Raw genomic sequence first — 17,500 nt, 5'->3', positions numbered from 1 at the left:
CTTCAAATCTCTTAACTCGCTGCAATGAAACAGCCAAAGAATTCGCTTCATTTGCCTAAACCCACAAGAATACTCGCAAAATTGCAAATAAATTAATGACCATCACTTCTGGCAAAATAAACTTGCAAAGTCGACACGATCTTATTTGTCAAGTAGCGAAAATGAAAGCTGCAACGTCAGCGCATTCCATGGCTGACGTATTACCCTTTTTTTTAGTGTTTTTAGCGTATTTATTATTTCCCTTCGAATCCAACGCTTTGATACAACCAAAAGAAACTATATTTTACACACAAATATAGAAAACAATATCCGTAACATTGTCCTTGTATTAATGTTTCAACAGCTTTTGGCAAATAAACATCACAGGTTGCATGATTCAAAATTTGGCCGAGAGGAAGTTTGGGTCTGGTCACTGACAAAAAAAAAAAAAAAAAAAAAAAACCATGGGTAGAACATGAACTGCGCTCGGCCCATGGCTGCGCGGTTAATTACCAGCAAGCTTATTTTAGACATTCTCAGAGTGCTTGGAATAAAATAACTTTACTAAGATTGTCATAATCATAGCCCTCACTAGAAATAACGGTTGCACGAATTTAAACAGATAGGAAATTTTTGTTTCGAAAAAGGTTAAGTTTGAGGTCCTTTTTATTTGGCTGCTTATTTTTTACAGGCAAAAACCTAAGCAAAACAATTTTCGAGTATTTGAAGAACTTGTTTTCTTTGATTTGTGGATTTCGGTTTCTGGATTCCGGATTCTAGTTTCCGGGTTTTAGGGTTGCCCCATCTTTAACAGTGTGTTTGCTTTACATTCAGTTTACACATGGCTGTTATCCAGCATAGGCAGACTTATAAGTTTGCCTTCAAAAATATATTCCAAACAACTATTGCATCTTTCATTACCTATTCTTGTGATGAAATGACTCAAAATCCAAGTACAAGAGTCAAAAGCATAAAACAAACTTACTCGGTAATGCTTACAGTTCCTCTTACTGTCTGCATATGCTGTCCATAAACTGGTACTGCCTGGACAATGTACTCATTATTTTTCTGATCACACCTTTTAAAACGTCACTGTTATATAATTTGTCCTGAAAAAGCAATACATGAAATACCTTTACATGATGTACAATGTACACCATATCATATGTGCTGGGGGAAGAGATGTTCTAAACTTTCTGAACTTTTCCCCTTACCTGTAATAGGATGACTATTATGAACTACGATTCGCAACCAAAACCAACATCAGGTTATGTACATGTATACACATGTATATTTGGTGTCTTCTGTAATCATTAAAAAAATAAAAATTTAAAACCCTCTATAAAGTTCATGCTCAATAACACTGCTACATGTAGTGCTGTTGCTGGAAATTAATTTAAGTGAAACTGTTGAAACTGCTCTGTCAAAATTGTTTCTAGTAGTTAAGGCAGGATAACAGAATATACACGTAGTACACAGCAAAGGCCAGAGATACACGCACATTGGTTATTAGTTAGGACTTGGTGAGATTCTGTGCTAGGTATGGTGGAAAATAATGGACTATCAAAAATGAAGGTTCCCGAGACATTTTGACAGCACTGAGAGTAATTAATATATAAATTTACAAAAGAAGAAGTTCTTGCCCTGTCCAGTTCTCTGTCATAAAAATATCATTTACATACATTTATTACATATGGTTTGTACTTAAAACCGATATAATGCACACTCTGATTGGCTAATTCTAGTGCATTATTTACATTTACATGGTATTCGTCGGTAAAATCATAAGACATCATGTGCGACTAAAACAAAAAATACAAAATAAAAAGAAATGCCTAATTCATAATTATAATTTAAAAATACTTAACACTAGAACGAATCTAATTCGTTACTTGAAAATTATTCTCCCGTAATGCCCATGGGCCAATTATGGGCACGCTAAAAGGTCCTAACACAAAGTAAAAGGAAATTAAGAAAACTATTGCTTTTTTCCTGAAAATTGTAGCAACTGAAAACAATGATTGAACACTCTGAGAGTGCATTCTATCACCCTGACGAGATAAAATTTAAGGAGAATAGAGAATTCACAAAGTTATATCACAAACGAATTGGTACCGGACAGGACAGAGGAAACGGCCAGGAAGAAACTGAAACTTTCTTCGATGAGCAAAAACGTATGCATGCACAATAAAGACACAAAGTCAGTGGCATTCGGTTAATGAGTTGGTTAATAAAAAAAAATTCTATGAAGAAGAGAGCAGAGAGAGAGGGAGAGTGGAGAGGGGAGAGCGCTCTCACCAACTAAATTGTGTATATATGTATGTAAAAGTTATTTTTATTACCGAAAAATGGTCAGGGCAAGAACTTCTACTATTACACCGTTCAATTTACCGAGTACCATCTCACTTTTTAGGAACATTTTCATATTAAGTGTAAATACCGCATTGGGGAATAACCTCTTATTAAGAAAATAGGGTCCAATTGTACTTCCAACCAAAAGCAATGGCACAAATAAAATGAAATATCAAATCAAAATCAAAGCAGAGCTTTATTTGCAGACAGGATTGCCATGCATAATCGTCTACTCGACATTTTGGGCTATATAAGCATTTCAACAAACCGAACTAATTGGACAGACAACAAAATGTAACGAGGAAATCTACATTATAAACACAAGATGCATATCACTACATCTGAACTCGAGTATCAACAGCAAATCCCTTCTCAATGAAGGGTCACCGAATAAAAGAGAGGATAAAGAAAATTCGTTTAAGCTTGCAGTGTTAAAGTTTAATAATTATTCACGCTTAAATTTGAATTTTACTGAGAGTCTGTATTTTTGCCGACGGCTTAATTTAGCTTTGCAGTCATTTTATTGGCGGTAGCTTTACCAGTCTTCAACCAAATTAACCTCGGAATTCACCCAAGCATTTCGCCAAACCGAATAAATTGAACTAACAAAACGAGGAAATCTCCATACTTTGTAATCACAATATGCAAATATTCACATAGGAACAAAAGTAAATTTAGCAAATCCTGTTCGCTTCGGCTTAAAATGGTTTGTAGACCTTTCTTGGTTTTCAACAACTGAAGAAGAAATTTTAGCAGTCTACGAAGCGGCAGTGCTAACTAACTCGCCCGGCCGTGTTTACAAGTACGGTTTTGGTTAAGCTTATTTTTAGACGTGAGGTTATAAGCTTAAGTTGACGACGAAAATCGACAGAAAACTTTAAAATTTGTTTACAACTTACAGCAACCCCCAAAGGGACCCACGTGTTATTGTTTAGAGACGAGCGAAATTAAAACGATGCAATTTTTAAAATCTCTTACAGCATGGCTTAAAATAAGGACGACTTTTAATGGATGCCAATTGAAAATAAGCTTATATCGCCGAGGTAACTTGTTAATTTTTATAGCAAACGCAACAACAAAAGTCACTTACCGCAAGTTGGCAATTCAGTTCGGCCAGTGTAAATCTTCCAGGCAGAAACTTGCAGCAAAAGTTGTGAAGACTGAACTGAAGTAATATTTTCGATAGATCAACGAATCAACCACTTCTTTCCGCTGCGTTTACTGTTGTGTAATTTCTCTAAAACACTCGGGCACGTTTGATTTCTCTTGTTCATCACCTGACCAAATCATGTGACTTTTGAATTTTCTTGCACTGCTACACAGCATCACGTTCGCGCGAATTTTGAACTTGGCCATAGGGAGTTCTGCAATCTTCTGAATCACTTTGTCGGGTACTTTGGCCTCCTTTCCATAGCCCTCGTTAGCTTTGGTTCAGGGCATTGTTCGGTATTATTTCACCTCCTTTCTCTAGCCCTTGACTCGCTATAATTCACGGCATTGTTCAGTACTGTTTCGCTTCCTTCCCCAGCGCTGGCTCGCTCAGTCTTTTTCGCGATCTCCTTCGCTACTTCTTTGCCTGTTGATTCTTGCTTTCTGTTTTTTGCTTCAGTGCAACCCTGTCTTAAAAACATTGGATCAACCTCCGCTATCGTTTTTCTTTAAAAATCCCGCCAAGAAAAATGGCATTCTTCCGCTACAAACCGAGGGTGCATGTCTCTGTCAACCTATTAGCTGGAGTATGGCCGCCATCTTGCGCGACTCCGTCGTCGCCGTCGTGCGTACGCGCCCACGAGCAATACCGCTAGCCATGATAACCATGAGCAAAATCCTTCATGGGTTTCCTTTTCTTCCTTATATGGGTATGGGGCTCCGCTTGGCGGCCCTTAGGGCCGCCGGAGCTCCGCTATGAATTAGTAAACTGGAAGGTTGTGAATCATAGGCACGGTCAATTTGCAATGAATGAATAGCTCATACTCCTGACATGCCTTTACTGCCTGTCCTCATACCACACCTCTGCTGAAGTTCAAGGTTCAATGTAACTTGTGTAAACTAAAGGGAGCTCTTTACCCAGAACAGTGCTATGCAGGTCATTTGAAATATTTGTCAGTTTAAAGTTTATTATTTACTGCGAGTGCTGTGGTCAACAAAACAGTGATCATGTAATGATTTTAACATATGCTACATTGGCTGTTAAATGTTTTGCCACAAACAGTCTCCACAGCACTTCCTCGTGTCGCCTCGTAATGACTGTCATCAAATGAATTCCGAGAATAATCTAGTATGTAGCTGTATCCTAGATCATCTATACTGATATGTTTTGACTCAGGTAGCTAAATTATAACAACGTTTTAAAATAAAGGCAGCTGCACTATATTGAACACTTGCAGTAGCTCTTAAAACTTGGGATTGCCATGCAGCTTTATAAGTAGTCACTGGCGTTATGTCTGTAAATAATCATTTTGGTCTATTCCATTCTAAATTTGATGTCCTAAACATCAGCATGCTGTAGCTTTCCTTGTGTGATCACTACAGTGTAAGTGGATAAATTTAGATCTTAGGAAATGTAGCAAAGTTGATTCCAAACCCATAGTCTTTTAAAATACCAGTTGGTAATTTAGCATTTGCTTCAAACACACTGGCTGGTTCTGCTCCAGGTGGTTTGACAATTATGTGTAAATATACACATGAAACACTTATTATTTATCGATTTAAGCTTATGTATAGTCTCCCACTACTAGCAACATTCAAAAGAAATCAAGTATAACGGAGCGTGAGATCAAAAATAATCAGCCATAAATGACTGAACAATAACATCCAAGAGTAATAAATTTCTGTTTGAGATAACAATTCAAGACAGGCAGTGATCATGATAGCGAAAATTCACTGTAAATGAGATGATATCTTTAATGGACTAGTATCCAAAGCAGGATCCAGAAATCTCGAACATCGGCCATACAAACGGATGACATACGTCCTACAAAAAAATAGTAATAATAATAATAATAAAAGAATTTTAAAAAATAACAAGAAAACATTACAATATAAAGGGAACAAGCCAAGCCACAAAAGTATACTCTCAAATCAAGGGTGGAAATCGCACAATCACTCCTGTGGAATACCGCGAACATCTGACAATTCAAGGAAAATACCCCAACTTTAAGTCCGATTTTGACCCTTCAAACGGCGGAGCCCGCTCGAGCCCGCCGAATTTTCTTAGAGTTCAACTCCCGAACTAAAGTTTCACGCAAAAATAATTCACAATACTGATCCCTGTTTCCCCGCAAACGACCAAAAGAATATCGATGTCAAGCGCGTGTGTTAAACAAACGTTTTCAAAATAGCATGATTTCCATTGACTAGTTCTGATGCAAAAATTGCTTACCTGCAATTGAGACTTATCAGACACCTGGTCTAGTTATTACACTAGCAGCTCCTAGAAAATATTCGTTTGATTCTCATGATGAGTGCAGAAATCGGTCGAGAAATGACAACCTACCTCCATTCGCAGCGAAAAATGTTTCCTTCATTGCTCCAGCTGAGACGACATATGATTGGTCGAATACTGTCACGTGAGCCGTGTCCTACACCGCCTGGGTCCTAATCAAGTCATCGACCTCTTTCCCAGGGTCCTCTGTCCTCCGCGAAGTACCCTGGTTACAACCTCGTTCCCAGGGTCTCTCATCTTACCGCCCCCTGGAGCGAACGAAGAGAGACCCTGGTTGGGTCTGGTCACGTGTCTCCTAGAATCTGGGAGATGACAATTAAATTATTGAAGGAATGGGCGGCCTAATAGGAATTTTGTCTATACTTAGCCCACGGGAGTGCGGGATGTGTTGTCACCAAAGTAAACCAAGAACGATATGATGTTCTGCGGCAATGTCCGGCGGTAATATTCTGCAAACGCCAACCATCATCTGATAGCAAAAATCCAAGTCGCTGAAGGTTGTATGGTTCAGTGAAGAAAGTTACATATTGTAAAAATCTCCTCAAGAAGGTGAATGGAGAATTGCACACCGCGGCCGAGGCTGTGCATAGAAGATGTTTGACTCATCTTAACCTCAGAATGAAGTGTAGGTCTTGTTACCGGCGATTAAATAATTTTAGAAAATTCAGGGCCTTTTAATTGATCACTGAAAGCCAAAGTCACTTCGAAAGGAGCGAACGAGTGAAAAGATTTATTGAAGTTTCACCGCGCCGTCGGCGCCCCGAACTTTGCAGAGCGCGAAGGATACAACGAACTCGTCGCGGTATGCATTTCGCCGTCGTTACTGATAAAATGGATTTATCTTCGACCAAAAGGAGGCTAGAAAATGAAAAATATAATTTTTATTGTGTCGTTAATAAATTAGTGTACGTGACGACAACGGTTCGAGAGAATTGTGCACATTTTCATTTAATTTTCGATCTCTCGACCTTTCTTTGCTTTAAACGTGTTTCTGAGGGGCACTTTTTATGCCGTGTTATTACAAGAAATGGAAATTATAAGTAGAGCGGAGTCGTTTGATTATGTTACAGCATATTTTTAGAGGTCGTAGGTCTGCATGGTTTCCGCTGTTAACTGCACGTCGCTTCTCAGAGTTTGACACCTCTGTAATTTGCCACGCCGGCGCCGTGCTTATACTTTGTTTAGGTTCGTTTCTATTGCGAGATATGTTTTAAGGCTGTAAGTATTGGCTCTCCGGGGACAAAGATTAAAATACTCCGTGAACATATTGCTTTCTTGCATTCTATATTGTGACGCCACAGGTGACGTCGGGCCCAGCTATTTGATTAGAACTGTTTGCAAGCACATTGCGTTGCACGAATATCATATTTATCTTCGTCCAGCTTCTCTTCAGAGACTGCCGTAGCTTTACTTTGGGAAAGCTATACGTTTTCCTAGAGACGTTCTTATGTTTTTTGCATCAATTTGATCGAGTGTATTCAAAGGAGAAACAACAATTACTATGGGATGAAAGTGCGCTGCTCGACGTCCACAGTTGAAATATGACTGACTTTCCATAAATCCAGTGGATAAGACGGCAACACTGAAAATCACGACCACTAAATTGCCTCGAGACAGACTTGCTTAACCTTTAACGTTGGAACAGATATTATTCGAAATTTAAACCTGAAAGCTAAGTACTGATAAACGCCGCGGATAATGTGGCGGTCGCAGCCCGCGACAAAGCTCAATGCGACAAACTGCTGATTACAGAGGACCCCGCCCTGATGTTCTCAATTGTCAAAGTGGCACGTGACCAGACCCAACCAGGGTCTCTCTTCGCTCGCTCCAGGGGGCGGTAAGATGAGGGACCCTGGGAACGAGGTTACCCTGGTTACAGCTGATCACGCGTCTGTTAGATTTCAGAAGGAGTCATAATCGAGCCATTTCGATCGGCAAAATCACAACGGAGGCATCGCATTGATGCTTCCGCTTAGAGTTTGATACGTCCAGTGTTTAGCCAAGAGAAGCTAAGAGAAGAGCTTTGAAATTGATTGAATTCATCCAATCGAACGTTTCGACGCTCATTCGATTCTCTAGTGGTGAAAAATGACAACATCGGCCGCGCGTTGTTTACTTCGGCAAAACACGACGTTTTTCGTTTATGTAAATTTGTTTAGCGGTAAATACGTCCAATACTCTTCCAAAGGAACCAGCTTCTCACTTGGTTGAATGCATCCCATCGACAAGTTAATGGTTATTTCATTATTTTGCTGTGAGATACTGATTAAACTAGTCTGAAGCGGGTTATTGGCGGTTATTTACGAGAATGCATGATAAGCAAAGTTCCTCTCAATCAACATCTGACACATCTCATACTCAGAGATAGACAAAGCATTGTTCAGGCAGGATCTCAGACATTAAAGCTTGTTTCACTTTCAAAATAACGTCTGTATAATAACCAGAAAGCAGCACAACTTGACGTCTTCTAAGAACGAAAACAGGTATGGTTTCTCGCCGGGCGGGTTTGGCTTTGGTTAGCATATATGGTGCGTTCACGTGACGTCATCAATTCTTAAATCCAAAACTAAAGAGCTACTAAAGGTTTTATCATCATCAGGCATAAGAGGTACTAAACTTATATCTGTTTACAACTTTCCAGCTCAATAGCGTCCTTCGTTTGGAAACCAGCGCAATTTGAATTGCGGAGTTATGGCAGTGCGTGACATGAGGCTAAGATCGCTTTTCTCGAAAAACATACACTTATCTCGTGATTTTTAGCCATTTTAGGAGTTAAAGTATTAGAAAGAGAGCTTTTGTAGATGTGTTTTGGTTACGTTCAGATAATCAGTCGTCTAGATAGCCAAAGTAAGTTCCAGATGTTTACACTATTTTCCGTCCGCCATATTGGAGGACTAGGGAGGTCCTCCAATATGGCGGCTCAATACTAAGGCTGTATAATTTTGCGCGGAACGTTTCGACAAATATCTCAACTTTGGGACAGCGCACACAACTTAAACTCGGAGAATTGTCTTCTTCTTTTTTTATCGTTTATAATATCACAATTTTTTGACTTTATCTACTGAGTGGTTTTTGATTTTATTTTTTATTGCGTGACAATGAACACAATCTATAGACTCTTGACCAGCCTCAACAAAGAAAAAATTGTTCTTGAGACATGATTCCATTTCCTAGATTCTTAAACTAGGCTTTTCGCTAATTCAACGCTGGTTGCCATCCCGAAAATATTCACCGGGTAGAGACCATGACCTAAGAGAACATATTCCTGGACCCTATGATCGTGCAGCCAATTAATCTAAATCCCAATTTGCGCTTTGCATGGAAATCATTTTTATAGCGCTGGGGAGAAAATTATCTTCTAGGTGCTTTTCCGAAGTTTACTTCGAAAATAAAAGTAGTGTTATTCCCCTGCAGGCGCCAAGATCTGCTTTCTAACCACAGGCGTCCCAAACTCATGATTGGAGGAATCGACCAGAGATTAATGATTTATGTACGCGTATCGAGTGGAACGTGACCACCTGAAGTGCGCCGTGTTATGTTATACTTTGGGCCGTTGAGAATCTGAGCGCTCTAAAAGGCATTTTGTCGAGTTTAGAATAATGAAGGATAAAAACGCGCAACGAAATAAAATATGACTTTAAAAAAATATATATATAAAGAAAGTATACTCACCTTGCCTGATTTCTGTTGTCCATTTGGCCTATTTCATCGTTTTGTTGTTGTTGTTGTTGTTTTTCTTTCTTTTTTTCCTCCTTTTGTGGGGGTATTTGTGAGTAGGAGGTGTTGAGGTGTTTGCGGTAGCTCTCTATAGGCGAACTCAAGTCTGGACAGAGCTGTCTCTAAAGACCTGTACGGCGAGACCGTTTTCTAACCGAAATTCGAATCCACTGCTCGATTCTCCCCTCCAACGCAAAGTAATTTAGGCATTACTTTCATTGCTTGAAAATTTTTGACTTCTTTTATAAACGCAAACTATCCTTTAGTATCGAGGAGAAAAATAGGAAAAAGCTGCTAGCAGCTGGATTCAAATCTCCCGTCTCCCGAATGTACCTCTGATTACCGGACTGAAACCTTTCCATTTCGCCACCCTCGACACTGAATTGTTTATGATGAATTTCTTTATAGTTAAGTTGAACAGCTGATTGATTGATGATTACCGCGGATTTAAATGACTCGCGCAGCGAGCTAAAGCGAGCTACTACGAATTCAAATGTTTGTTGTTTTCTGCGGGAAATCACTCGATATGCTCACCAAATGACTTATTTTACGGTCATGTTATCTATTCATGGATATTTTGGATGTGGGCGATCAATCGATTAATAATCAATCAATCAACCTTTATTGCGCACAATTTACAGAATCAATTTACATCAGTACTATAAAATAAATATGAGAGGAGAAATATATGTTGTCAAGAGATTATCGAGGTAAGAGAGTGAATCCCCCATCTAGGCCTTATACCTAAGGTAATCACTCTTAAGTTATTTTTAGACATGGTACCCAGTTCTTCCGAGGATGTTTCTGGCGCGACGCGTGGACAGCCCAAACAACTTCCTCGGAACTACCCTTGACGAAATGGTGGGAAATTTGGTGAAAAGTCATTTTTTATGGTTTGATTTTCCAGACTTTTCATAGCGGAGATGTTTTCTCATCTTAGCCGCTTTTTGTTCGGCTGGAACTTCAGTTTTTTGCTTTGGCAGATCATTATTTTGCCGTTTATTCGGTTTTAGGGAGTTAAATGAGCAAACCTCAACGGCAGCGGCAACGAGTACAATGGCTGTGTAAGCGTGCGTTAAAATTCTTTGTTCATTTCTTTGCCGTTCTTAACAAAACAACAACATGAAATAGCCACAGTCTGCATATGTGAGAGAACGTGAAATACAACAGCCACTATTTTAAATTTCTTTTTTCGAATTTTGACGCTCTCTTACGTAGTGTTTGAAATATTTCTGACATTGATAGACAAACTGACTGAATCTAAATTCTCGCGAGATTCGTAGGTTAAATATAAAGTCGTTTTGATCGACGTTGTCCTTGGCGTTGTTACTTAAACTGCCTTTTGCTGCTTGGGCGGAGTGCTACTGTCCGCAGTTTATCGACCATCTGTTTGTTCGGCTGCGTTGAGTTGGGGCGTTTACTTTCTTTATCGTGTACCTACTCATTTCTTTGTCGTTCAGTCGGTTGTTGTTGTTTGTGCAGGGGGCATCTGTCTCTTATGTAAACTACTATTAAAATTTCGAAATGTATTAAAACAGCGAGAGCCATAGCTCCTTAGCTTGTAATTAAAATACCAAAGGAGACATCCCACAGCGTTGAGGCTTTCCTTCGCTTTGAAACGAAAAGCAACGAAACATAAACAAACCCTCTACGGAAACATCCACGCAATGCGCGAGTAACATGCACGGTAGAGCTGGGTACCATGTCTAAAAATAACTTAAGAGGGATTATCTTGAGTAGAAGACCTATATAGGGGGATTTACTCTCTTACCTTGATAATCTCTTGATGTTGTATATGGCTATGGAAAGAATTAAAAAAAAAGAAATTTGTGCGTGGCTACCAGAGTAGCTATTGGCTTTCGAGCTGGTTACCAACATGTTAAGGTAAATGCGGAGAACAAAAATACATTACGCAGGAATACATTACAATACATCCTAAAGAAATGCCGCGGAAAGTTTGAGTGCCTTAGGCCCCGTCCACACAGATCCGGATATTTTTGACTCCGCAACTTTTTCTTTCTGGATTCAAAAATTTCATCGTTTACACGTAGCGTATTCAAATCGAATTCGCCTGTCCACACGCATCCGATGATATCCGGATTCACTGTAGAGAAACTAGGCCTACACGTTGTGCCGCCATATTGGTTTATTGTTTGGTAAGAGACTGGACACGATTTTTCTACGTCATCGGATTCGAAAATATCCGGATTTACCGTCCACACGTTACCGGAGTCGTTGGAGATTTCCTTTTTTTCCCACTCTGGAGAGCGGATTAAAATATATCCGGATTCGCTGCCGAATTCGCCGGATGCGTGTTGACGGAAGCCGTATCCGGAAAGAAAAAGTTGCGGATTCAAAAATATCCGGATACGTGTGGACGGGGCATTTATGAGATGCTTTTAGTAAGGAAAAAGAGACCGATTGCGAACACTTCAAAAGACTTTATTCCAGCGAAACTGTTCATTTAATTATGAACATGTTTAAAAAATGAGTTTTTAAATCGGACGTAACATCAAGCGGTTTTTTTAAACTGATGAAGGCTTAAGAGTTAGCCGAAACATCTTGCTAGAATATACAAGTCAGTGACAAAAAACGGCACTTTTATCGATTAATTATGAACATTCTTTTGTTTTTTTTTTAATAATGTACATTCTTTGTTTTTGTTAATTATGTACGTTCTTTCGTAGTTTCACACTTCCCTTTCTTTATATAACTTTACTGAACTTGTAATAATTTACATTTGATAATGGTGACATCCCGTCGCCGAAACGTCATGTTTTAATATTTCTACTTTTTACCCTGAAAAGTTTTTCCAAGTCTTTCGTAATTAGACGAAATACAAGTGACCATTATTAACTAGTACTATATTTTAAGTATTTTAGGGGTGCTGCCTATACTGCTTCTTGGAGGAATTGAATCGTAAGTTTTTTGAGCTCAGAGGAACTGATCCCCAAATTTTTGATCGAGATAATTGGAATGACGATTGTCTATATCTAGTCGATGTTTTTGGCCTATAGAAGTTTGATTCTATGCATACCTGGCGTTTTGGTGCTGGTGTAGGAGTACCGGAGAAAACAGCTGGAATACTCTAGTTATCATTCTAAATTTTATGAGCAATGAGTGTAATCTTCATCTCGTAGATATTATTTAGATCTAAAATTTCAGCTAAGTTCAAGAGTGGGCTCCTGGTAAGGTATAGTGAATTTTGGCATTTTCCCTCCTATGACCGAAGAATATACCTCGCACACATTGGTTTTGCTTGGTCTGTATTCTTGCGACTTTTGTTTTGTAAGCAGCACCCGACTTCATAATAAATTAACTCAAGTAGCGGTAAATCAGAGTATAACGTAATTCTTTGAGGACACTCAGATCAACATAGTTGCGTAATTTATAAATTATCCTTACGTTCATTGCAAATTTGTTATTCACATGCTGGATCTGAGGTTCCCAGTTAATGTGTTTATCTATGTAAACACCTAAATATTTTTTTTCATTTTCGCTCGGGTTAAGTTGGAAACCTTAACACTAAGTAACTCAAGGTGGAGACGAAGTCAACACGCTTGACATTTACAAGCACATGTTCTAAAACACTTTGAACCCGAGCATGCTTTGTTTGATGACGAAACTGGCATCGCGTAACACGGTCACGCTAGACATTACATTTCTCCTTTCCTTTAGTTAAGTGAATCACTACATGATTACGAAAACAGCAATTAGTTAATCGCAACAAGGGGGCTTCAAAACAGAATTAGCCAAACGATATGAACTGGAACACAGAGACAATTGCTCTGCATAAAGTCGCTAATCACTGAGTGCTCATATATGAAATGTCATCAAATGCTAAATGCTCATATAACAAAGTCCATCGAGACAAAGTTCGTGAGTCAATGTTTATCAGATCAATGTTCAAAGTCAAATTACACAAACAAAATAATGTCGGATCAAATTTCTTGAGTAAGTCTCTTGGGAGGCTTGGATACACGGGCAGACTTTCGAGGCACATCCAGTGGTGCTGATGGGTCTGTTTTCTGCTGGCTCATGACATGAGACGGGGGCAGAAGGGGAAGGATGCAGTTGGCATGTTCACCTCAATCGAGTCTTCTTCCAGATGAACATCAAAATTTGTGACTGATTCATCAGCGAGGAGCTTCTTGAAGTGTGAGGAGTTACGTGACACTCTCCGGGTTGCACTTTCAGCTGTTTCCATACTATGATTCTTGCTTGTAACGGTCAACGGGATGGGGTGTTAGGGCGTTGACAGCTTTTCACGCTTTGGCTGCTTCACTAAATCAGTATCTCCGATTTGGATATCACAGCCTCTGATAACTCTCTTGGATTCTGCATGACGCTTCATCTTCAGCTCTTGTTGAGTATCTTGCTCACGCAAGATTGCAGGATCATAGCCTGAGTCATGACGACAAGGCAAGATAGCTTGACTCAGAATGATCGTCCAAACAGGGCAGTAGCCGGGGGAACACCAGTAGTGCAATGAGGAGTGACACGATAATTGCAAAGAAACTGATAGTGACTACATATCTTGCCTCCAGTTGGCTGTGGTGCGCAGCACCTTACCAATAGTTTTCATGAACCGTTCAACCTCACCGTTTGCCTCCGGCCATAAGGGGGTTACTTTACGGTGTGTGAAGCCAAGATATTCAGCAAATCGTGCAAATTCGTGCCCATTGAACGGAGGACCATTGTCAGACTTCACAACTTGAGGGACACCATAAGAAGCAAATATGCGGTCACGCTTAGGGATCACAGCTTTAGCAGCAGTAGACTGCACAATCTCAACTTCGGGGGAACCTTGAGAAATCATCAATTACGACTAGTACATAGTGCCTAGCCACTTCACAGAAATCTATGCTTACTTTTTGCCATGGACCACTGTGCAATGGAGTCACATTTAAATCGCGCGATGGGCATGTATATCGTTCGAGTCGAAGTTTGGAAGTGCCGTGGTCGTCACAAAGTGGTCAGGTTATGTCAGATTATGTTAGACCGAACGACCCATCCTCGTCGCCAATGTAATGTGGAAACCTTAACACTAAGTAACTCAAGGTGGACACGAAGTCAACACAGCGGACATTTACAAGCGCATGTTCTAAAACACTTTTAATCCCAGCATGCTTTGTTCAATGACGAAACTAACATCGCAAGACATTACACTCGGGGTTTTCACACCTTGGTTTTTTTCATTTTCACTCTCCACTGAGGTCAGAAGATCGCTCGGCACTTACTCGTGCTCGTAAAAGTCATTTGACTACAAAGCGCATGGTGTCTTTAAAACCTTAGTGATTCGCCATTTTGGTCAGTTTGGGGCCTGCTCTCGTGTGAGCCGAATTTCTATTCTCTGATTCAATGACTTTTTTTTTCAGTGGAATGAAGAAACGAAGTTGTTGTAATAACTCAAGTCCTAAGGTCTGAAACATCGATATCAGAATAGCCCTGGACTCCATAGGGAAATTCTGAAGGATAGGACACGTAAAATAAATGTTGATTTGGTCTCATTTGATATAAATTAAGCTGATTGTAACTATTTATCTGTAAAGTATTATGTACACAACACATCCGTTTTTTTTGTTTTTTGTTTTTTGTTTTGTTTTTTTTCTTTTTGGCAGAACTCATTACAGTCGTAGCGATAAAAACAGCTCAAGTGTTCCACCAAAATACACTTAAATATTATCTGTAAATAATGATTGCATTAGAATTTATCCTGTGTCACGCAAACAAACTCCTCCTCCGTTTTCAAATATCACGAGTTGGCTTAAAAAGCCTTTTTCTTATTTATTTATTTATTTATTTATTTATTTATTTTTTCATTTAGGTTGATGAGAGTTCTTGGACACCAAACAAAACAGAACGTAGTTTCCCAGGTGTTATGGTAGATCTTTTGCTTGTTGATTGCTACCTACCAGACTCGCCTGTAAAGCAGGGACATTTCGACAGAAACATTGGTGGGACTGTGGCTGCTGGGCTTACAATATCTGTGTCAAACGATGGTATTCACAAAAGCGACCAAAGCCTCAAATTTATATCATACGACTCAGCCTGTATGGACTGTAATGTTTCACTTGGATGTTCTCTTAAGGTTAGTGACTGAATGACACATAGAATTATTCCGCAGCCAAACTATAGGAATTTACCGTGCTTTCTCTCGTTTTATTTTTAGGATGATTCCTGTTACATCAATCAATATTGTTTTGCTCCAAATGAGGTTCATCCAGAAGACCCTTGTAGGCAGTGCCTTCCTAATTTTAGTAAAAACACCTGGACTAAACGGCAAGGTAAATCTGATTTCTTTTGCTTTATTTTTCGTTCTCCTCTTTATTGGCATTTCTTTTAACAGCGAGTTCGCGTAAAACCGACTACTCAAATTTTAGGGTAAATTTATTGTCTTTACCTTTTTATTCTACAGTACAGTTGAGAAGCAATGTGTACAATGAGAGAAAATACCCTAAATAGCCTTATTTATATACGAATTTATTTAAAAGCACCTCAAAAAGTACACACCATCTAGAATCAAGGACGCCAAATTAGGGAGGTTACTCCATGGGTGGATAGCATACGTCTATCAAAATTACTACCGTCACCTATTTCGTGGTGGGACCTCCACATTAACGACGAGTGTATCAGGCTCTCGATCGCCTTCCATTCCCCTCTGCCCTATTTCTGCCAAGACCATAGTTCATTTATTTAGACCTATTATGATACTTTAAAAAGTAAAATAAAATCGATGTCTATCACTTTTCATAATTGAATTTACTTACTCATCAAACATCAACGAAGATGTTTCAACAAGGATGGATTGCATGGTTTAACAGCAATTTTGGAATCTTCTCGTATTACCAATAAAATGAAAAGTTGCAGCGCCACTGAGTGCAACCATTACATTACTTAGAGATCATCAACATATTTCCTTGTTCCCTGCTTAAAGTGAACGTCAACTGGCCGTTTAGGAGTTCACGTCCGGGCGTTAGTCAAATGTTCATAAATCAAAAGAAGTTTTCTCCTACCTGTTCTGTGTCTCGGTTTTTGTCCTGTTTACGTTTTTTAATCGATTTTTCGCTTCGATTCACTACATTCTCAGAAAGCTGTTCTTAAAGATTCCGCGATGATAACATTAGGGAGCTTAAACAACGACGACGGCGACGCCGAGGACGACGCCTAGTAAAAACTGAATTTATAGTTTACCAGCGAAATTCGCGATTGTCTAGATCTGTTCAGTACGCCAATGGCTCTAAAAACGTGCTCAAGCTAAATATGTAATGACAGCGTTCAATTTCAAATGGAAAAACGAAAAGTTAGCCGTCGTCGTTCGCGTTCCTCAGACGACGCAGAACTTGGTCAATTTACGTTCTTGTTTTGCAGAGGACGGCAAAGAAATGTACAAAGATTTATAACGCACGTGCACAGCTATTGTTTTCCTCTTCATTAAGCTTTTTGTTTGGTATCGTACTCGTCGCCGCCGTGTTTGTCGTGGTTTGCTTAAGCTCCCTATTGAGTTCTTAAAACGTCAGGAACCAACGAATAGAGATTAAGCTGTGGTAGACAAACGATAAAGATGTGAAGATATGATTGATCGTCGCAGTTATACACACAGGTTATGATCCGCAATATATGATCTTTCATGAGTCACCTGTATCTTCACCATCTACCGGTACATTACAAACTTGAACTTATAACATGACCAGCTCCCTGTTGGCTTGATATCTCACTTGGTAGAGCATTGCACTGGTTTCGCAGAGGTCGTGGGTTCGAATCCCCTTCGAGCCTGAATTTTTTTTTCCGGCTTTAATTTCACAGCTTCTCTTATAACATAGTATAAGGGAGGCGCGCGTTTTGGTAGGCTAATATGCTCGATCCATTTGCCCGTGGGTTGCACGCTAACGTCAGTTTGTTTCTTTGTACTTTTTGTGACATTTTTTTAATCGATGTTGCCAGTATTTACAACATATATAATTCCTTTCTTTTTTCTCGAAAAATATTGAAAGTGTAATAATTCCT

At 39.4% G+C, this 17,500-nt stretch overlaps 1 protein-coding gene across 1 annotated transcript in view; it reads left to right on the top strand.

Moving 5' to 3' along the window:
* LOC110069672 (uncharacterized) overlaps positions 1 to 17,500 on the top strand; it is a 146,075-nt gene that overhangs the window by 27,276 nt on the left and 101,299 nt on the right. Inside the window, exons 6-7 of the mRNA XM_089272217.1 lie at positions 15,321 to 15,584; positions 15,666 to 15,780. Of these exons, the coding sequence (XP_089128343.1) occupies positions 15,321 to 15,584; positions 15,666 to 15,780 (379 nt within the window). The remainder of the gene's footprint in view (positions 1 to 15,320; positions 15,585 to 15,665; positions 15,781 to 17,500) is intronic.

This window comes from Orbicella faveolata, unplaced genomic scaffold, assembly GCF_042242905.1.
Source record: "Orbicella faveolata isolate gen_17 unplaced genomic scaffold, um_ofav_v1 contig_34, whole genome shotgun sequence".
Classification (NCBI taxonomy): Eukaryota; Metazoa; Cnidaria; class Anthozoa; order Scleractinia; family Merulinidae; genus Orbicella; species Orbicella faveolata.
Note: the sequence above shows the minus strand (reverse complement) of the source record. Positions and strands in the feature narration are given on the sequence as shown.